Source organism: Balaenoptera musculus, chromosome 9 (assembly GCF_009873245.2).
Source record: "Balaenoptera musculus isolate JJ_BM4_2016_0621 chromosome 9, mBalMus1.pri.v3, whole genome shotgun sequence".
Taxonomy (NCBI): domain Eukaryota; kingdom Metazoa; phylum Chordata; class Mammalia; order Artiodactyla; family Balaenopteridae; genus Balaenoptera; species Balaenoptera musculus.
In genome coordinates this window covers 28,505,381-28,528,146 of record NC_045793.1, presented here as the reverse complement: position 1 = coordinate 28,528,146, position 22,766 = coordinate 28,505,381, and the positions used below count along the sequence as shown (strand labels likewise).

Here is a 22,766-nt window from a genome sequence, read left to right as displayed (position 1 = left end):
AAGAGAGGGGATCTAAAAAGCAAAAACCTAAGTTGACTAAGTTAAACTCTGAAATCAGAAAAAACACTGAAATGACTAAATTGACTTTGATTTAAAGTGTTCCGCTGTTGAGAAAAGTGGAAGCTTGAGAGCTAAATTAGAATACTTTTCTTTGAACTTATTTTATGCTTTTTCAGTATTAATTCTAGTTTTTCTTAACCCATATGTTTACCAATTTGGTTACTCACCATTTCTTGTCATGTCACGGAACTCCTGTCTTGAATTGTTTTTCTCTTTTCCTTTGTTACATACGTTAGACGTACCTTTATGAGCTTCGGTTATTGGTAAACTCTCTTAGTTTTTATTGGTTTGAAAACTCCTTAGTTTTCTTTCATTCTTGAAACATAGACTTTCTAGATGTACAATTTTAGGTTGATAGCTCTTTGTTTTAGCACTTGGAGATTCTTCACTGTTTCCAATTGTTCTTGAGAAGGTAGCCTTAGTCTAATTATAGTTCCTTGTATGTAGTCTTTCTTCTCTCTCTCTCTTTATTACCTTTTCTTTCTTTTGAGTGTTCTACTATTTCACTCTCATGTAGGTGAGGGCAAATTTCCCTTTTAAAAATCCTGCTTTGGATTCATTATGCTTCCTGAAAATCTTGATTGTTTTTTTTCACTAATACTGGAAAATTGTTACCCATTGTATCTTCAATGATTGTGTCTCCCTCATTCTTTTTACTATATACTCTTGGAATTCTGATTAAATATATGCCACATTTCTCATTCTAGCTTGCATTTTTCTTAACTTCCCCTTCAGAGTTCTGTCTATCTCTGTGTTGTATTCTAAATAATTTTTTAAATGTGTCTTCAAGTTCACACACTTTCTTTTCCAGTTTGTATAGTGCTATTTAACCTATTCATTAAGTTTTTAATTTAAATCATTATACTTTTTCTACTTAAAATTTCTATTTGACACCTTTTCATATCTTTTTTTTAACATCTTTATTAGAGTATAATTGCTTTACAATGGTGTGTTAGTTTCTGCTTTATAACAAAGTGAATCAGCTATACATATACATATATCCCCATATCTCCTCCCTCTTGCATCTCCCTCCCACCGTCCCTATCCTTTTCATATCTTTCTAGTCACTTTTCAGGGTGTCTAGTTCCTCATTGTATTTGTTTTCTATTGTTGCCATAACAAACTACCACAATACTTATTATTATCTCAAAGCTCTGTAGATTAGCAGATTTGTCCAATACAAGTCTCAGTGGACTAAAATCAAGGTGTCTTCAGGGTTGCGTTGAGGACAGTCTGTTTCTAGGCTTATCATGTTGTTGGCTGAATTCAGTTCCATGCAGCTGTAGGACTGAGGCCTCTGTTTCCTTGCTGGGTTTCAACCAGGGTCATTCTCAGTTTCTAAAGGCTGCCTGCATTCTCTGGCTTGTGACCCTTTTCATCATCAAACCCAGCAACACTGGGGGGTCCAGTTCTCATGTTTCAAATCTCTCTGACTTCCCATTCTGTCTGATCTCACCCACCTGACTCTTCTGCCTTTCTCTTCTGCTTTTAAGAGCTCATATAATCACATTGGTTCCACCTGAATAATCCAGGATAATCTCCCTATTTTAAGGTCATCTGATTAATAATCTTAACTACATCTGCAAAATCCCTTCATAGTAGTATCTAGATTAGTGTTTGAATAATTAGGAGACAGAAATCTTAGGAGGACATTTTTAGAATTCTGCCTGCCATACTTATTATGTATTTCCAAGACCCTCTTTTATATTTTCTAACATTATGAGTCTTCACTTTATATTCTTTATTTAATAATTAGAGTATCTGTTGTCTCTGCACTTTGGATTCTATTTCTTCTGTTTATGTTGTCTCTTGCACAAAATGCTTTATGTCTTGGCAGAATTTATGGGTTTTGATTATAATCTTAGAAATTCTTTGAGCCCCGACTTGAAGAAAGTGTTCCTTTGTTTTGGCCAGGTAGTTGGGGATATTCTCAGCCTAGGACTGTTTTAAAATTACGTTTCAGATTGAGGTCCCTACACACATTGATATTGAGACTTTAGGCCCCTAACCTGCATGGTTATGAATTTTCAAAGTAGATTTTATCCCTCCACCAAGTGCATAGGCCAAAACATGAAAATTCCCTCAATGTTTCCGTCCACAAGGTGGGTTTTTTTTTTTTTTTTTCTCATTTTCACTGAGAGTATAGCCCTTGGAGATCCTAACTCTATGTCATTTTCCATTCAACCTCTAACTTGCTTGTGTCCTAGCTTGGTCTCCCATCCTTCGTACCCTGTGTACTTATTAAAAGAAAATTTCAGTATCTCTAGGGACTAGCAGTTTCTATCTTCAGTCCTTGCTTAACTCTCTGGACATTTGCTGGTCCTTCTATATATTTCTCTTCTTAAGGACTTCTTTTTTTTTTTTTTTTTTTGCCTACATGGTAATGTATGTTATACAATATTTATTATTATTTGGCCTTAAGAAGATCTCCCCCACCTCTAGCCTCCAATGTCTATACCACCATACTGTCATTAAGAAAAGCCCTTTTATTTCTTTTTTCAAACCCCACATCTTTTTGTTCCTAAACAAATGAAGGTCCTCATATTTGGAAAACCTTTTAATTTTTACTTTATTTATGTGCTGTTTTTACTATTTACTCCTGGACTAATCTGATCTTACTCTGCACTTGGGACATTCCCAGTGCATTCCCAAAACTTACCTAGTATATTGTTATTTTGACTAAAATACTTCGTTTGGGAATAACATGGCTGATGCTGCCCTGGGGTAACAATTTAAACTATTTTTATTTTTATATTACATTACAGTAATAAAACTGAACGTTTGTTTGGGTTTACTGTTTCATTGCTAGTACAGTCCTCTCCCTCCTGAAAATAAAAATATTTAATTGGGAAAAATCCACACACAAGTAAAGATAATAATCATTCAATAACTAAACCAAGAAAACTTTGGAACAAAAGTATCATCACAAAGATTCTTATCAAACATTTAGCCATGGCAAAGATATAATAAAATATCTAATAATAAACTTTGACATATAATAATATGTAGTACACATGTCCAGACACAATTAATGTGTCACGATATTGTTTTATCAAATTTTGCTAATAAATTTAGTTAGTAATACTGGCTAAAAGTGTACCTTCCCACCTCCCAGGCTGAAAAAGGAGAGAGCAAAGCCTTGGAGACCAGGTAGGGTGAAAACAGTGCACACATTTGCAAGGAAGGAAATCTGAATTCTAGAGGTGCTGACATGTACAGTGGCAGTTGTGGTGAGTGAAGGATACACATATGCTGCGGAGCCCTCTAAGCACTTGCAAGGAACAGACAGTAAATAGGCACTTAGTGAAATTGCTCCTATTATCTAGACAAGATCCAACCCTAAGCAAGATACAGGGATTTAAAGTGACAAAGCCTTCTAGTTAACTTCTAAGTAAGGGTCAATATAAGAACAAAAACACTGTCTACCCTAGAGTGGGAAGACAAAGATTTGTCTGATCATCTGTTTAGCCTGTCTTTTGGAAACTTTCAAAGACAGCGGTGCACCCCTCAAACTAAAAGAGCTTGAGAACTTTGATGTAAATGGGACAAATGTGAAATGGATGAGTTAAGTCATTTTTGATACATCAACTAAACATCAAGATGTAACAAGAGAACCATATGGCTCACTTAAACAAATTTTAACAAAGTATCATTTTTCCTGCACTCAGCTGGCAGCTGTTGGAAGTAATTCTGTTAAAATGATTCAAGCTGAAATGTTTATATTATTTTCTTGAGAGCAAAACTTACTCATTATAATCTGAAAAGTCATTTCATTTTTTCATAATGAAAATATATTCATCATATAATTCAGCACTGATAAATTGAATGACTAGAAAAAAGCAGAAATGTAATAAATACTATGGATCATAAATAAATGTGTAACATATGATAGGGAAGGGAACAAGTGAATAGGGTGAACATAGATGATATACACAAAGCAGCAATATTATATTGTCAGGCTTAAATAGACACATTTTTTTTCATGAAAAAGTGGTTAATTTTGCATTGAGTAATTAATAAACAGACAAATAATAAACATGGGCTATCTATTATATATAATTTTTTAAAGAAATGTATAACTTTAAAAAACCCTCTTTACCATATTTAATTTTCAAGAATAACTTTATAAATAATGTCATTTGCACAAAAAAACCAAACCAGGTCTGATGAGCTCTATGAAAATTAAAGCTATTAAAGGGGTTTTTTAACCTTGTCTTCCATTTTATTTTTAGCATGAGAATTGCTCTGTTTTAACTTCTCCATATTTTCCTAACTGTACACATTTTTTTGTCTTTGTCAATTTTTTCCCTTTAGTCTAATTTTGGAATGCCAGTAGACCTTACAGTTTAACATCCTGAATGCTAGGAGACTATTTTCTTCCTACTTTTGTTTGAATGTTCAGTTCTTTTTTCTTTTTGGTTTGCACATAAATAATTTATTTTTTTCTTTTGCATATATATCAACAGTTTCAATTTTTTATTCTTTATTTTCCCTCTGGTATTCCATTTCAATGTTGATGCAATGGAGTTACATGACTTTTTTCTGTATCTGCATACACAGTGATAATTCATTTAAATTTTGGAATTTCTTGTTTTTATATATTATGTAGTTCTGAAATAAAATAAACATTTAAGCAAAACTGTTATAAAAATCCACAAATGTGTTAATAATTTTATACTGTTTAGCTTTCTTTCCTAACTATACTGTGCTAATAGTGCAAGTCATAGCAAGCCTTATCCATAGCTCTACAAAGTGCATTTCTCAGTGCACCGAGATCATAAAAGTATGAATTATATTATCAATACTTTAACCATAGGGTCAAATAGAAATTAATCCTTATCTATTTTCTGTTGTTTAGTGGATTCAGCTATAATTTTGCAACTACTACTTTCAATTTTTATACTATATGGATATTTCAAGAGTAATCTGATTGGAATATTTTTTAAATGAGGGAATGTATATTTTATTTAGATTAAACTTTTCTTTTGCACCACCAGATGACCACAGCTTTGATTTTTCAGAAAATTCCCTTGGACAACACTACACAAATGATTTATACAAGTAGCTAATTAACTTGTATATTTTATTATCTATTTCTACCTTCATGGAAAGTTTCTGAAATAACAAATTGACATTTGAAATGTTACACTGAACCCAAAGTGTTAAGATGAAGCAAATGACCTAATCTCTTGAAGGTCAAGTTATAAATTATTCTTATGATGAAGCAGGATGCATATGGTCCATGAGCAAAATCTCAACTGAGGGCTTCTTCATGAAGGCACATAGATGGTCTTGGTTGCATCTCAAAGCAGGTTTGGGGTGTTTTACAGCAGCTACGCCAGGACTAATTTAAGTGTCATCAGTTTTCTGGAGCCAAATTTTGTAGTGAGTTCTTAGTGGTTCCCAAAACCCACCACAGGATAGTCAGAGCATTCATGCTTGTCATGGTATGGTCTCATTACTAACTGCAGGAGCCCAGGAAGGGTAAGTGTGGAGGTCAAACATGGGTACAATCCAGGTAAACATGCCAAGCATCACCACAGCAACACCCACAATATTAACGCCAAGTCCAGCTTTAACCTTGAATACGAAAGAGCATGAATGTCAGTCTCAAAAACAAACAAACAAACAAAAAAACCCAAAAACAACCTATGGGAGAATTGGAATACTGTTGAAGAAGGCATGTCAGATTTACATGCATCCTAAATGATTAGTATCAATGATTGGTTTCATAAGACAAGGGGTCCTTCCATTCATGTCAAAAAAGAATCTATTCCCAACTAAATGCCATTTAGGTGGAGAGTCTCAGAGAGGTTCCTCTTAGAATATACTGAAGTCATTCTGATTAGAGAAAAATCCCTTTAAAAATCTGCCATTTCATGTCAAATCAGGATTTGAGTTTTGCGGTTTTGTATTTCAGTGAAAATAAGGTTCAGGTCACTATATGAAAACTGAATCCTTCATGTTCACTCCATATTATTTCTAGTTTAGCCTTCAGTATTCTCTTATTGAGATTTAATACCTCTTCTATTCATCTTTCTTAGACCTCCCATTTTTCTAGTTCTGATGTCATTATTCTGGTGGCATTAAACAATCTCAAATTGCTTTCTAGCTATTAAGACAGAGGTTGGCAAACTACTGCTCATAAACTGTTTTTGTAAAGAAAGTTTTGCGGGACCACAATTCTGCCCATTTGTTTACATGTTGTTGTTGGCTGCTTTCATGATTCAGTAGTTGTGACAGAGACCATATAGCCCACAGAGTCTCAAATATTTACTCTCTGGCTCTTTACAGAGAAAGCTTGCTTATCTCTGCATTCTCTGTATTAAAACATGGAGCCCCAAGGCAAAATAAACATTATAGAGGCCTCCTGTTCTGTCCATGCAAGCCTCTCATTTATTTTAGAATCCTGTTTTTTTTTAACATTCACATACCTAGCACACTGTTTATATTGTCTATTATGCTCATTTTCTTTACCCAAAGGAGATTATACGACTTCTGCATGGAGGCATTTCCAGAATTTTTACATTACAGGGGTTTAGGGACAGCAATCTGTCTGGAAGAAAAGAACCTGGAGCTTAACTTGGAACTACATTTGCACAGCAAACTCACTGAATTGCCTTTAGTTATAGTCTTGCTTGGTTTGTTTCGGAAGCTGGTGATCAAGATTGAGAGAAGAGCAGGATATTCTCAAGCTAGTCCTTCTCTACCACTCCTTTTGTAATTGGCCAAATGTGCACGTTTTGTCACTTAAATTTTCTATTATTACTTGCTTGTGCTAATTTCATTTCATTTCACTTCATTTCATTTCGTTTTATTTCAGGTGCCACTGTTAGAATCAGAACAAGAAAGATGACTTTTCATCAGTCAAGCACTGAGCCCAACATCTTATTCAGAGCAAATGTCAGTTCTGTAAATATTCATGATAGTAAACCACAGTGCTTGATTGCTGAATTTCATTAACCCTCTTTCCTCCTTTTGCCTAGGTCAGGTTGGGTCCTGATGTTGACATGTAAGCTTAAGCCATTGTGTTGAGCATATTCTTTGCTCTCTTCCTCTGCCAGCATGTTACTGATGCATTCAGTATCTCTGTATTTGTGACTGTAAATATTAATGGCATGTTTGCTTCTGGTTATCATGCTTAAAAACAATTCTATGGCCAGTATCACTCTTAAAAACAATTCTATGGCCAGTCATGCGCTCACCTTCAGAAGTAGTACTCAGGCTATGCATTTCCTAGCAGTTGACTAGTGTATAAAAGGATAGACAACCCAAGATATCACAAAATAATGTCTATTGGTCCTGATAACATTCTTTCAGCTCACTTACCATGTCAGTAACTTTTAGATGGCCATATGAAAAAACAATAGCATTGGGTGGATTTGCTACTGGTAGGAGGAATGCAAATGAAGTACACAGAGTAGAAGGTAACAAAATATAAAGAGGGTTGACTTGAATGGCTTCAGCCTGTTGGAAAAGATAAAAAGGAGTCTAAGTAAAATTTTGAGATAGGCATCAAAATGAGCAAAATTATTATAATAAACTTTCCCAGAAGCAGATTGAAATATAAAGACATAAAATTATATATACATAAATGCAGTTATAACTGGAAGAATATTTTTTAGAAAACGTATCTTCCTCTTATCATTGTTTATATGGTGATTGGCGTCCATTTAAGCATTATAGCTCAGTTCATTTAGAAAATAAAGTATCATTTATTCCAGAAACAAAATTAAAACAGCAGCTGCTTATTACTGATCTAGTGCTAAGTACTGTGCTAAGTGTATATATATATATATATATGTTATATATGTTATATATATAATATATATAAGATATATGTAAAATTTAACATATATATAACGTATAACATAATAACTTTGTATATTTATATATATAATTTAAATTTCACTACAACCTTAAAAGATCATAACTATAGCCCCAAATAGCAGATGAAGAAACTGAGGTCCATAAAGGTTAAAGTAACTGATCCAAACACATAGCTGGCAAGCAGTAGAGCTTACGTAGGTCTCAGGTCCCTCTGGCTCCAAAGCTTCTCATCATTCCATTAACTTTACTACCTCTGTGACATATATAATTTAAAATTTTCTTAGGGATCATCACAGAAGAGTTACTACTATTCTTAATTTATCACATGATTTTTTAACTGCTCCATGTTGAGAAATAAAAACCAGAAAAAACCCAAAATTGTATTTTACCAACATAACCTGCCTGCATTTCTTTTCTAATTTGAAGCAGCTCAAGAATGCCAACATCTGCCCCTTGAGCTGGTAGCAGAACAATTCCAGAAGGGCAATCCTTCTTCATCCAAAGTGCTTTCCTTTCACCAAACTCATCTGTCCCAATAAGAAAAACATTTTACTTGAAGCTGTTTCTTGTAATTGCCAGCTAGTGGTGGAGAGGAAGAGAGACAGTCTTTCCCTCTCTCTCCTTGCAAATCTGCTTCTTACTTATCTTTTTAAATTCTTCCCTGGGCTGTAGAGAACTGCATCTAAGACATTTAAGCTTGAAGCCAGAAGTGTAAACATAGCTTTTTATTCCCTTGCAAATTACTTATATGAAGCACTTCTCAAAAATTCAAGACATCTTCTGGAGGGAGAAGTATCAGTGTTAGAGATCTAAATACTAAAGTTGCCAGGAAGCACTGAATCCCAAAGTCTTCTAGAGCTGGAAAGGATCTGGGCTGACCCTCCCGTTTATCTGCAAATGAAAAATATGGGCAGAAAGAAGGTAGAGGGTTCACTTAAGATCATGCTGCTTGAACATGGAAGAAAAGAGTTCTCCTGAGTTGAGGTCTCCTAAGAAAGCATGAATGCAAATAAGGACCACTCTGTAAGTTACGTACAGGGGGACCATTTAGGACCCAAATGATTCCACACTGCAATATGAGAACACACAAAGTAGAACGCTATTCTTTCAATGAATCGTGTAAATAGGATAAATGAGATACTCACCAATGGAGACAGTATTGGAAGAAGGAGGGTAATGGTAGCTGGATTGCTGGCTACCTCTGTTAAAGATGTGACGAGCAAAGAAGATATCAGAATTATTAGCCAGACTGGTAATGAACCTAGAGGAGATAATTTATTTCCTATCCATTTAGATAGTCCTGACTCCTAAAAGAACAAATTTGCGATATTTAGTATTCATTAATAAGTCATTTAATCAGACATTTAAATATATTAAAAAGCATTATTTGATCTAAGAACTCAGTTTCTAAAGTATAATTTTAATCTTTCATGTTTTTCTGTGGTTTGTTAGATCTAGGTGGGTTTGACATGGAAAAGTTCTCAATTATTCTCATTTTAATATACCAATATGCTTTAGGAAGTTTGAATTGTCTTCCTACATCTTCGCAATTAAATTTTAATTATATCTAATTAATATATGTGGGTATAACAAGCCATGTAGTACTAGAGGGCTTTAAGAAAAGAGCAGCCTTTCTGGTCTACCTCTGTCCACATTTGTGTTCCCCAGAGGCAACAACTTTCATCTATATTAGCTATTTATAACCATGTTTATGTGTTGATAGCTATTTTACAAAATTCTACTTTTTCATCTTTCTAAATTTTCAAATGTAGACATTATTTACTGATTTCCTAATACGTGCATGAGAATTCAGCTTTCTAACACCTTCCACCATACATATATTCCCTGTCCCCACCCCCCATTCCCTTACACTCATATATCAACATTTTTGGTTAAATCAATATTTAAAGTTTGCCATTATGATTATATGGATATCGTTCACAACTGAGCCACTTAGTGTACTGTGATTGCTTTCACTTTTTTGTTTTACTTTTTGTTTATTCGTTTTTCCAGGAAATAACTTCCCTGTTCTTTTGTTTGCTTAGTTTTCTAAGTATCTATCACTAATTCTCCAGTACACTCTCCAGTAAAAATGGAAAACTCCTCACAAGTAGATAAAAATTTCAGTTAATTGTTCTTTTTCATTTTCCCTAATGGAGGTGTCAATTTTGTAGTATTCCCTTCTCCTGCTCCATTGGGACTAGTTGCTCTTTAGATCTACTTTACTGTTATAAAGAGACTTCTCTTCACTAGCATACTATGGATTCTCTTCACCTCTCTCTGATGTGGGAATCCTTTCTTCTTAACTTCTTTGTGTTGGTGGGCCACAGGACCACATCTTCTGTAGCTTCCTGTTAATTGGTGCATGGGAAGTAAATTTTTTTAGTCTCTGCATGTCTGAAAACCTCTTTCTTTTCTTTTCACATTGCTTTGATAGTTTAGCTTTTGTAGAATTCTAGACTTGAAAAAATTACCACTCCAGATAATTATTGCTCCACTTCCTGTGGCTTCCAGTTGGGTTCTTTAGAAGCCGGATAATGTTCAGATCTTGGATTCATTGTACATAATACAGAAAAATCAGCCGCAGTCAAATTAATAGGTATATTATTCTATTTTTCTCCCACAAATGGAAGGGAAAATCCTCCATTTGTGAGATTTCAGTGAGCTGCTGCATGTGTGACTCTGTATGCTCATGACAAAGTAGGATGGACATCAGAAATGCTCTAATTACAAGCAGAATACCCTCAGATCAGAAGTTGACAAAAACATTGCCAGATGTGATAGCCGGATATTATGTATATTATTTGCAGTTCTGACTTACGTTTTTGTTTGTTTTGGGTTTTTATTTTATTTTTTATTATTTTATTTTTTATTTATTTATTTTTTTGGTCACACTGCGAGGCATGTGGGATCTTAGTCCCCTGACCAGGGATGGAACCCATGCCCCCTGCAGTGGAAGCGCAGAGTCCCAACCACTGGACCACCAGGGAATTCCCTGGGTTTTGTTTTTTAGATGGAAAAAGGCTATTTACCATTTAAATCAAATTCATCTTTAAATATATTTTAAGAATGGATTTTATCTACATCTGATTAGATACAGCTGGAAAAGATTACACCACATATTGTCCCTCGTCTCTGGAAGCCACTGGGATCATATCAAAATCCTGCATGAGGTGGTTTGGTACTAGGTTCTCAGTAGCTCTCTCTGTCCAGAATCTCTAAGTCCTCGGTTCTGTGAAATTTCTTATGTTATTTTTGGGAAATGGCCTTCTATTTCTATTTTCTTTCTTCTTTTTTTCCCCTTCTCTTTCTGAAGCTATTATTGATCAGATGTTGGACTGATACTCTAATTTTCTTATTGTTTTTTAATAATATTATTTTCTCTTCATCTTTCTGTTCTATTTTCTGGGATAAGTTCAAACTTCAATTTCTAACCCTGCTACTGAATTTAAAAATTCCTGTTATTCTATTTCTTATTTTCAGTGGCTCTTTCTTATTTTCTGTCTAGTCCATTAAAAAAAAAAAATTACATTCTGGTGGGGGGGTGGTGGTGGTGGGATGAATTGGGAGATTGGGATTGACATATATACACCAATATGCATAAAATAGATAACTAATAAGAACCCTCTGTATAAAAAAATTAAATTAAATTAAATTTAAAAAAAAGTTTCCAATGCATCCCCTGTGGAAATAAAATAGCCTATGTTCACAGAATTTTTCCAAAAAAAAAAAAAATTACATTGTTTTACTTTCGTGACTTTAATGTTTCTGATATCTCTTTGAAGCATCAATGAAAAATTCTGAAAGTTTTCTTTTACTTTATACATTTTCCTTGTCCTTTTGGTATTCTTTTTCTTTTTGCTTATTTTGTGTTACTGGTTGTTGTATCAGAGGCTTTCCCAACTGTCTGGTGATCCTGGACTACCTATTTATGTTTAAAAGGGAGGCGATAAAATCACGATTGGAAGCTCTTTGTGTCTCAGTGAAGACTGTTGACAGGAAGACGTTACTATAGGTGACTGAACTGTAAGCCAGTGTCTCAATGATTCGATTTTTTACAGAGTAAATCTAAATTTTCTACCAGGGAGGAGAGAGGGCAGTTGTCTCTCTGTTCAGGACTGGAGGGAGTGTCTGGAGGCTTACACCTCCCTACACACTTTTTAGACAATCTTCCATTTTTAGTGCTGGTTTGCCAATTTATTGGCAATTTGCCAATTGCTGCTTCCAATTCCTAAACTCTTCCAGAATCTTGTGGATGCATGTTAGTTTCTTTTTGGCTCTTTTTTTTTTTTTTTTGCAGGCCGTAGATTGAATCTTTTTCTACTTCTTTACTGTACAAAGTCATTGACCCCTCATGTATCTTCTTTCCATCTTCTAAATTTTATCAGTATCTCTTGTTATGTTATTGTTCCTGTCATTTATTCTTTGTCTTTAGAGATTGATACTTTTTTGTTATGCTATTTCCATTTTAGTGGAGACCTGAGTCAAAGTGTTAAGTCCTCCATATTTAACTTAATAGAAAAATTTTGAGGAATGTGTGAAAATGGGAGAGGAGGAGTTGTCCACTGATAAGATTTTGAAGGTGACTATCAGTTCGTGAGAGTTCAATCATGTTGAACCAAAATCAAGGGGCATTTAAGAGAGAGGAAATAGCAATGAGGTGAATGCTTTAGGAGCTGCAATCTCACAGTTCCCGACTAGAAGGGTTATCTAGTTCTAGGCATTTGCCAAACTAATTACAGTTTGGAACAAAATTTTTAAAAAGTAACTGTCTCCAAATCTTTGTAAAACCAGTTTCTAGTGGAATAATTGTCCACAGCTATATTTTTGAATCTCATGGCTTCGAGCTGACCACTCAGAAATAGGGTGATTTGGGGTATCCCACAGAAACCTGATTCTTTGTACTAGGATTTTCACAGCAGAGTCCCTCCATGGTTTCCCTCATTCTTCCAGTGAGAGAGCCTAGTGCATCAGACTAAGTCCACACCTTTTCATTGCCTTCGATTTTGCTATTCTAGGGTCTGGCCAATGCTTTTTTTTTTTTTTTTTAATTAATTAATTAATTAATTAATTTTTGGCTGCGTTGGGTCTTTGTTTCTGTGCGAGGGCTTTCTCTAGTTGCGGCAAGTGGTGGCCACTCTTCATCGCTGTGCGCGGGCCTCTCACTGTCGTGGCTCTCTTGTTGCGGAGCACAGGCTCCAGACGCGCAGGCTCAGTAGTTGTGGCTCATGGGCCTAGTTGCTCCGCGGCATGTGGGATCTTCCCAGACCAGGGCACGAACCCGTGTCCCCTGCATTGGCAGGCAGATTCTCAACCACTGCGCCACCAGGGAAGCCCTGGCCAATGCTTTTAAAACCACTTTGAGTGACAGATATTCTGGGAAGGAGAGATGAACAAATTCACGTCAATGCTAGAATTGCTGATTCTGATTTCCTCACAATTCAAATTAGCAGACATAGGAATAGAAGTTATTTATTCTGAGAAACCTGATCTCATTACTACTGAGCTAGTAGAAAAGTGTATTTGTCTTCTATTTCTATCATTTATATTTGAACAGTCTATGAGGCAAGCCAAATCTAGACCTAAAATGACATTGTAAGGGGCACTCAGAACTGAGACAATTTCTAAGACTTTCACCTATTACTAAATTGCTGAAAACTCAGTATCCAAATATCATACAGAAGAATTGACAATGAAGTCAGAAGTAAAAACCCAGTCTTCCCTTAGATTGTCAAGAATAGAACAGAACAGATAGTTATTTGTCTTGAAAAGTATAAAAATATAACTTTTCAGAAACTGAAGGGCGTGACATGATATCTCTCTCACCATCGTTTTTACTTTGATGACTGAATAAGGAAATGGAATGTCCATGAGTTTTGAGTGTTTCACAGAAGGCTACTAAGTCCCAAATAATTAGTTAAAGAGGAGAGGATTTCCATGGACTTTTTGGAGAAGATACTTTTCTTCTAGCAACCCTATAATGACCAGGGCAATTTCAAGGGACAAAGGCTTCCCCAGACTTCTACTTTATATCAACTGCATAGATGACAGGCCAAAGAAATAGCCAACTTTATTTCTCATGGTGATTTTGTTTCTTCCTACAATTAGACATAATACAATATTAAACATGGTTATGTGAAATTCTTTCTGGACTTCATTCAATAAGCATGTATTAAGTACCTTTAATGTATTTAATATGTAATAAATAATGTAATAAAGTACTATTGTTTCTCATTCTTCTTTGGCAACATTAGGACCATGATATACTGCAGAGACATCTGAGAGCTACTTAAATTCATCATGAAATAAGGTGAAGGTATAAACAAAAAAAATATGTACATATGATTTTTATATAAGATATTTTTCTTACTAAGCTGGTCTTCTAATATTATTTCATGGATTAAGAATTCTAATTTTCTTTTTTTCTTTTGATATGCTGGGACATCATAAACAATGATGTTTTATGCTTATAAAAATTCTTGAATTCTGAACTTACCTCATCTGTGTGGTACAGTTACTGCATGGCTACTGAAATCTGCATCATTACAATGAAAGGATGAAGTCGAGCATACCAAAAGCTTGACTGTCTTTGCGTTCTTCTTTCGAACAGTCTAGTTAATTGCTAACTATCTTAGACACAGAGTATTACCTCACAGCCATCTGCCAAGGCAAACCCTCCACCAACAAGAATGGCTATATCCCAGGGCATGAATGACTGGAATTCTTTCCAAGTAATCAGTGGAGAGTAATCAGAAGCAACTGAAAAACAAAAGTCCTACAGTTACACATTGCTTAAAATATGGCAATATGACATTGCTTATTATCCTAAATAGCCATCTCACAAGAAGTGTTTAATATTCTTGTATTGTTCTTAGATAGGAAACTTGATCTGGACTTTGAGTAATTTCCATCTGGCCTAGGTATAACATTATATTATAAAAAAAGAAAAATATCCATAACTTGTAAAAATCCTTTCTATTTTATTATAGAATAAATTTAGATAAATAACATTGTCATATATAATACTATTCATTCATTCATTTGTTCATTCATTCCACTAACATCTTTGCCTACTGTGAGTCACAAGTGCATTGGGCTGTACTGTCCTTTGCTATGTGAGATGTCTGTAATACGCCATTGGTTCAACAGCATCAGTGGAACATTATAATTATTATTCACTCATATCTATTTGAATATTTTATTGTTTTTTCAAATCATGAGGAGGGTCATGATAGATTCACCAGAGTTTCTGTTTAAAATAATTCGAAGTTCAGATTTTAAAATTTATGTATTATTCATGAGACCCTTAAAATGCTCATAAAGCAATAATCATAAGGATTTCTCTTGATATTTGGGTCCTGATAGCTCCATTGATTTGCTTAGAAATAACATCATCCACGAACACATTATGCCCATTTAACATTTGTGTGTAACAGGCAAGCTTCTACATGGTGAGGTTTTAAGGTTACTAATAAGTCCCCTTCCTGTCTCCTTATCCCAAACCTAAACCAAACCTACCCTCACTGTTGATGGAAATTTTGCTATTTCCTGCTCGAATTAAAGCCATATATCCTGTCAAAATGCAAACATCTCTGAATGTACCTCTCATCTAAAACTGAACATTTTATGTCTTATTTGGCATTTAAAAACCTAGTGTGAATGAGTTTATCAGGGAGAAGAGGAGCTGAAGAATGAGAAGGGAGAGGATGGTGGGTAGGGCAAGGCTCTTTCTGAGAAGGGCACCCAGATGTGGGAGCCAGAGGAGTTAAGCCAAGCATAGCACTTGCCACTGCAAGGCCTTAGGGCTTTGATTGCAATGGTCAGAGTCCTCAGAGTCTCACAGGAATCATTGCTCTATATTACAACACCTCCTTATAACACATTTGAGATATTCTAGTCTCAAGTGAAGAACAAAAGGCATGTATTCCTACACTATACTGTTTACGTATATCATGTCCTGGAAATGTGACCCATTAGTCATTTATCTATTCTGACTCAAGGAGGCAGGTGGGCCAACCCAACTGCATGACTCCCAGTTCCATTCCAGCAGATAAATAAAAAATAAATAAATAAATAAATAAAGGATGAATGAAAAACCAACAAAAACCTACAACTCTGCTAGGCCATTTCCAAACAATCTTAAACCATTTTCCCATATTGACAACATATGAATCTGACTACCCAAAATATGCTGTGCTAGTATAAAGCGCAGGCATGGATGGATCCTGTGTTTAAGAAGTGTGTGTGTGTTGGGGACAGGATGGGTATACGCACATAAACACACACACTTTGTTGTCCATGTGTTATAAAGACAATGAATGCTCCCACTGAATGTGGTTTGTTTCAACTGTGACACTAGGTTATGGCTAAGTGTGGGCTTGATTTGCATTTTCTCCAAGGCTACTTATGAGGCTGTAAATACTCTTTCCCTTGAAACTCCTCACCTTTTTAGATCCTAAGTATTTATTACCAAGGGCCCATCTCGAAGTATGCCTTCCAAGTTCTTTTTCCTACGTTTGCCAATAGTAAGATTAATTCCGATTATGACCGGGGAAGTGGGTACATGGCAGACCAAATAGTATCACCCATAGCAGAATCCTAAATAACCATGGTGCATAAGGAAATCTACTTCTAGCTTCTGCAAAATAAGATAATCCTTCGTATAAGGAGAGGATGTGTGCCGTCTGTAGGGGTTGCAGTGTATAAACAGGAGATGTAAGCCAGGGGGCTGTGTCCATGTCCATTCCTTCTGTTCTACGTGTTAACTGAAACCAAGGGAATTTTGTATTTTTGCCCTTCTGTCAAATTCATTCAGAATTATAAATAATACTCAACCAGTTTCTCCTGTAGGTATAGTTTTGGTCAATCTCTTAGCTGGGATAAGAAAGAACAGGAGTCCTACAAGTAAGGCAACAGTTGAATCTGTAGCAAAACCGGGATACCTGAAAAAAGACACGTGTGTGCATTAAAAAATGCCATCAAGAATTTGTATGAACTAAGCACCAACTGATTATGCTGATAGCATACAAGTAGAAGTGGTGGTATTGCTAATTTATTCTGGATAATCTGCTCTAAAATCTATAATTCCTAACTAAATATGTAACTTAGTGGGACTGAAAATCTCAGATCACATTCCCATTGTTTTCATATATATCTCCTTATTTTTAAAACCATGTATACATATGTTGATATACTAGGCCAAGAGTTCACTTTTAGGTAAAGCTGACAGATCTGGTAAATAACTTCTTTGAATTATTTCTTTAATTTTATTGGTAAAGCATTGAGGTTGAAACAATAGGCCAAATCCTGTATAACTGATTTATAAAAGACTACTATTGAATCGTGGCACGGCATGGATATTTTGAGTGTCCTTTAAAACTCTTCTGTAAATTGTGAAAAGGAATTGATCTGTTTTTCTAAGATATAACATCTGCTTCTGTGTTTATAAGCCCTGGCCATATCTTACAAATGAAATCACCCATTTAATGCTTTGCACCCTGTGAAACTCAATCAAGGATATTAATTATTAGAATGGCTTTGAGGTACTCATAAATGATCACTGAACAAATTAAGAGTTATTCAGGAACAGATGGGGTCTCAGAATCACCAGGCCATTCCAGCAAGTAAAACAGGTTCCCAGAAGCCCCAACAGTTAAGAAGTACCTGGAGACCAAATATGAATGAAACAGGCATAAATAATTAGAAATCAGTTTAAAAGTTAGCATATTAACTAGTGAATCTTTGTAGTCTGAAAAGAAGTACGTACACCCTAAAAATTATTTTGCTACCTTGTAACTCAGCAATGCATACATAGTATAGAGACTCTTTATTCCTGTAATTTATTTGAACAATTTACATAATCAAGGAAATGCATTATTTTATTCAGTCTGACAATTTTATAAAGCAGTCTGTTTTCCCCAAATACAGATTTTCTTTATTTCATCGTGGAGTAAAAAGCTGCCTTGGTGTAATTTATTCAGCAAACTTAACCCATACTTATTATTTTATTGTTCCTTATTTCTCTTATTTCAGTTATAATTTTGGTTGAATTTTTGCCAAATTAGGTCAGGCATCATGTAATCTGATTTTGCTTTATATGAAAAGACATATTGAATTCCTTCCAGGTTCAAACAGATGGAATGAAAACATGAGGTGGTAGCTATAAATCTAGATTTATCATTCTAGCTTTGGAAACTCTAAATGCCTAAAACCTCTACATTACAAACGTATTCTACAGAATATATACTTTAAATAAAATCAAGCCATAAATACAGAAATAACTGCTTTTTAAAAGACTTTTAAAACTACTATCATTTTATTTATTATTAGTTTATTTTATTTTGGTTTATAATGAACTAAGTTTGTCTCAGTATTACAAAATATTAAGCTTATGCAAATTTTATTTGCTTTGGCAATTTATACATCTGTATATCTTCAAATCCCTTCCTCTTTCAAAGCTTTGTTTCTTTTCTTATTGTTTTCTCTCAGAATTCTAGATAACATGAGCACCTCCCCAAAGCAAGTACGCCTTGTTTTCCTGCTACAAAAAAAAGTCTCCTGAATTACATTTTCCTCCCATAAGGAGTAGAAATTAGAAGCTGATTATATTAAATTTCCTATTGGGATTTCTGCCTGGTTTTTATTACCCATTGTCTGATTTCATTTGGTTTTTACATACTGGTGTTTAGAGAAGACTCTCCCTCTCTAGAATGATAGGAGTGGGATTTTTAAAAGGAGGAAGAATTATTTTTTCTGTTGGTCTAGGTCCAATTCCAAAACTGTAAAGTTCGAATCAAACTATTAAACAATAGTTTGCTTTGAATAGCTTGCTTTGAATGATTGGATACTGCCTTTTGTTTGGACTTCTTGAGATGAAACGTTTTTGTCCTAATGGAAATAAAAAGTTTATAAAGCTGCAGCTGATCCTTTGAAACATGTACCACACTGCATTGCTGCACTTGTGTGCTCACTAGGAATTGGGACGCCGACTTGGCAGCTTTAAAAAAATGTTGGCAATGCCTACATAAGCAGAAGGCTCTGATGCAAGAATTTCTTCATTCCATGTGGGCAGAATAGATCTGACTCAAATGTTTTTGGTTTCTACCCCCACTACATGGATTTTTGCTGGGGGATGTGAGACAGGAAGTTCAAATCAGAGATCTGCTGAATTTAGGATCCAGAGGACTTCAGTGAAAGACAGATTTGGGAATGTAAATCTCAAAACCGAAGTATTTATATTGACATGTAGGATGGTCCTTAATTTAGAAAATTATGCTACAATCTTCCCCCTCACTTCACATGACTCAGCAATGTCTGCTGGGATATTAGACACTGAGAGATAAAATTAACTCTGACCCAGCTTCTAACATTAGTTTGTAAACTCAGTCTTATTGCTTACTCAGGAATTCCTTATTTATAAAATAGGGGCAGGGATGGATTTATAGTGAATTAATACAAAAATGGACATCAATAGAGGAAAAGACAAAATATGAACCAAATAAATAACCCTCCATAGAAATAAAAAAATTAAGCCAGCAAAAATCACAGAATATGAATTCATATCAGGTTACTAAGAAGCATTGAGTGGCATTGAGTTCACATAATAAACATTTATATTGCACTTCCTGTGGGGAGAAGCGCAGCACTATTCTAATTAGCGCCATTTTACAGATGGAGAAACTGAGAGGTAAGTGACTTGCCCAAAGTAAGTCGAAGAGCCAGGAATGGAACCCAAGCAGTGTGGCTCCAAGGTCTATACTCCTGACCATTTTAAAACATAGCTTTCCTGCAAATCATATTTCTAATTTTGTAAAGATGAAAATAGCCTTGTCTGAAGGAGACTTATCTTTAGTTACAGGGTAGTTTGGTTACCTTGTTTGCTGCCTTACCCTAGATTTCATTCCTTATCTTTTTTTTTTTCCTGAAAAGATTAGAATTAAAAAAATCTTTTTGATGGAAAGGAAGAAAAAAAAATCTTATACAGTTTTTCAGAGTTATAGGAACCACTTAGGAGAAAAGCATAATATAAAACAGGAAGGGTTGACAAACATAACATGTAATGCTTACTCTGAAAAAAGCACGGACCAACCAGGCATAAACCCAGGATCTCGGCTGAACCATAGCAGGGCCATTACAATGAAGAGGACTAAGGTCACAATTTCTTGATACCTGTGGGAAAATTCCAATCCTTTCATTTATTTTTCTCAGTCAGGACATTTGTAGAAACTCCCTGAACTATTGTCAGAAGTAGTCTTAGCAGAACACTAAGCACTGTAAAAACCTGATGTATCAAGTATTTAAGGGAATTTGCAGTTAGAAAGGGGCTTTACTCCTCTGTGGGCCTTTCAGCTTCTTGTCCTAACACCTGGTAAGTTTTAGTTAGACAAGGTATGTATTTTATCATGTTGAGTTATATTCACAAAGGTTAGAACATTCAGGGCCCTTATCAAGTGTAATAAATACACTAAGACAATTATGCACATATTTGCCTTTAAACAAATACTTGCAGTATAAGCAGCATCTCTCTGTGTGTTTGTTTGCTTGCGTGTGTGTGTGTGTGGTGTGTGTGTGTGTATGTAACTTACCTTATTGGTCCAAGTTTTTGGTATTGTTGTTTAATAACCTCAGCACAAGCTTTTTGTTTGGCTGTTGCGGTTTTGCCACACCGTGCCATCTCCTTAAAGCTGAAAAGAATAATTAAGCCTGTTAAGCAAAGAATTCTCCCTTTATAGAAGATACTTGTGTCAAAGCGTCAGAAAATACACATCTCCCCGCTAATAACAAAAAGCTGTGCTTTTTGCCTATACCCCTATCTCCTTTGAATTTCTTCTCCCCTTTTTTTCTGTTTTTTCCTGGTTTGCTTAATTTTCAATGCTTAACTTTCATTCCATATCTTCCATGACATCATCCACTGATCTCTTCCAAGTCCTTTTGTACCACTGGAATTTTGCTATGTACCACTCATCTCTAAGTTAATACTTCATTATATACCTGATTGTTATATATTTTAATATATTTCTTAAGTATCTTGATTGTTAATTTTCACACATGTATAAGTTTTATCTCACTAGTGAGGAAACAAATTATTAGGGGGCAGGGGCAGTATCATGGATTTTTTTTTTGGCCCAGTATCTCTAAACACTGACATACACAGTAAATAGTTGATTCATTAACTCAGTACCTCTGTCAAATTTATGAGATAGTTGGTTGTTAGATCCATCAGTTTTCACAAAATATGCTAAACTCCAGTTATACACTAGGGCACAGAAGTCACATACACTGAAGATGAACAGAGTTCAAACTAGGTCTATTCTCAGAACTAAAACCGATTCTATTAGATTTTTATTTTTTGAGTTTCTTTACTCCTTATGTCCTAATAGCATCAACCAGATAATTTTCCAATTTACTTCTAATAGTAACTGTCAGTCTCTATTTCTTTTAGCTGCTTAATTTAGTGACCTCTTTCTCCTGTGACTAATTTTCCTATCCTGAAGTCCAGGGTCTTCAAAACCTTGAACAGTTTTTTGTGAAGTGCTGCTCTAAACCTTGATTTAAAAAAAAAAAAAAAAATCCCTCCAGAGGAAGAAACAAATGGGAAAATGGCCAGATTCTTACAGATTATCTCTTGGAATGTATATGAGTAGCTCAGTTAGATTATATGCTGGTATAGAAAGGACTTCCGGGTATATATCTAAAGACATTGACATCTAGATCTTGAAGAGATATCTGCATTCAAATATCCATTGCAGCATCATTCACAACAGCCAAAATATGGAAACAACTCAAATGTCCATGGATGGACAAACGGATAAAGAAAAAGTGGTGGTATATACATATAATGGAATATTATTTACTTATAAAAAGCAATAAAGCACTGATACATGCCACAATATGGATGGACCTGGAAGACATGATGCTGAATGAAATAAGTCAGACACAGAAAAACAAATACTGCATGATCTCACTTATATGTGGAATCTAAAACAGTTAAACACATAGAAGTAAAGAGTAAAATGGTGATTGCCAGGGGCTGGGGTAAGGGGAAAATGGGCAGGTGTTGGCCAAAGGGTACAAAGTTTCAGTTATGCAAAATAAGTAAGTTCTGGAGATCTCTGTACAAAATAAAGCCTATGAAGAATAATACTGTATTATATACTTAAAAATTTGCTAAGAGGGTAGATGTTATATGAAGGGCTTTTACTACAAAAGGAAAAATGAAAAAAACCCAAAAAGCAAAGGAGGTGGGAGGAAACTTTTGGAAGTGATGGATAAGTTTATGGCATTGATATTGATGATGGTTTCATGGGTGTATGTTTATCTCCAAATACAGTAAGTTTTGTGTACATTTAATATCTACAGCTCTTTGTATGTCAATCATACCTCAATAAAGCAGTTTTTTAAAAAAAGAAATCAGGGACATTTTCTTCTGTAAAATTGCTGGGGTAAACATTGATATTTTGGGGAAGGCAGCTATCACACAAAGACACATTTCATTTATTTATTTTTCTGTAACTCTGCTACTCAGATTTGTTTGGACTGTTACTCCCTGTGAAGGATCAGAGTTTCCTCAATTCGTAAGTCATCCATCCTACATATTCATAATCACCCTCATGCACACACAACCCCCAGTGAACATGATTGGTTGTTGTGTTTAAGTTCAATGAGGTAATACTTAATTTTTATAGCCTCAATTCAATTATGACTAGTGCCAGTCTTGAAGTTTTTCCCTTTGTCACAATATAAATCCTACCATTAAAAAAGAAACTGATCCATGGACCGCCTTGAGAACCATCTGTAGAATTAAAAAGTAGAGTTAAAGAAAAAGATGAGTCTCCTTAGAAACTGTTTTCTACCCAGTAGACTGCTATGTATTTTGT

At 34.9% G+C, this 22,766-nt stretch overlaps 1 protein-coding gene across 2 annotated transcripts in view; it reads right to left on the bottom strand.

The window, feature by feature from the left end:
• SLC13A1 (solute carrier family 13 member 1) overlaps positions 1 to 22,766 on the bottom strand; it is a 107,463-nt gene that overhangs the window by 25,653 nt on the left and 59,044 nt on the right. The window contains exons 9-15 of one of the 2 annotated variants that reach the window (XM_036863693.1): positions 20,475 to 20,573; positions 19,957 to 20,058; positions 16,726 to 16,832; positions 14,540 to 14,649; positions 9,036 to 9,197; positions 7,390 to 7,527; positions 5,475 to 5,640 (exon numbers count right to left, since the gene is read on the bottom strand). In XM_036863693.1, the coding sequence (XP_036719588.1) occupies positions 5,503 to 5,640; positions 7,390 to 7,527; positions 9,036 to 9,197; positions 14,540 to 14,649; positions 16,726 to 16,832; positions 19,957 to 20,058; positions 20,475 to 20,573 (856 nt within the window). In that variant the 3' untranslated portion in view covers positions 5,475 to 5,502. Of the gene's footprint in view, positions 1 to 5,155; positions 5,641 to 7,389; positions 7,528 to 9,035; positions 9,198 to 14,539; positions 14,650 to 16,725; positions 16,833 to 19,956; positions 20,059 to 20,474; positions 20,574 to 22,766 lie in introns of those variants that run through there. The other variant, XM_036863694.1, reaches the window with a different exon arrangement.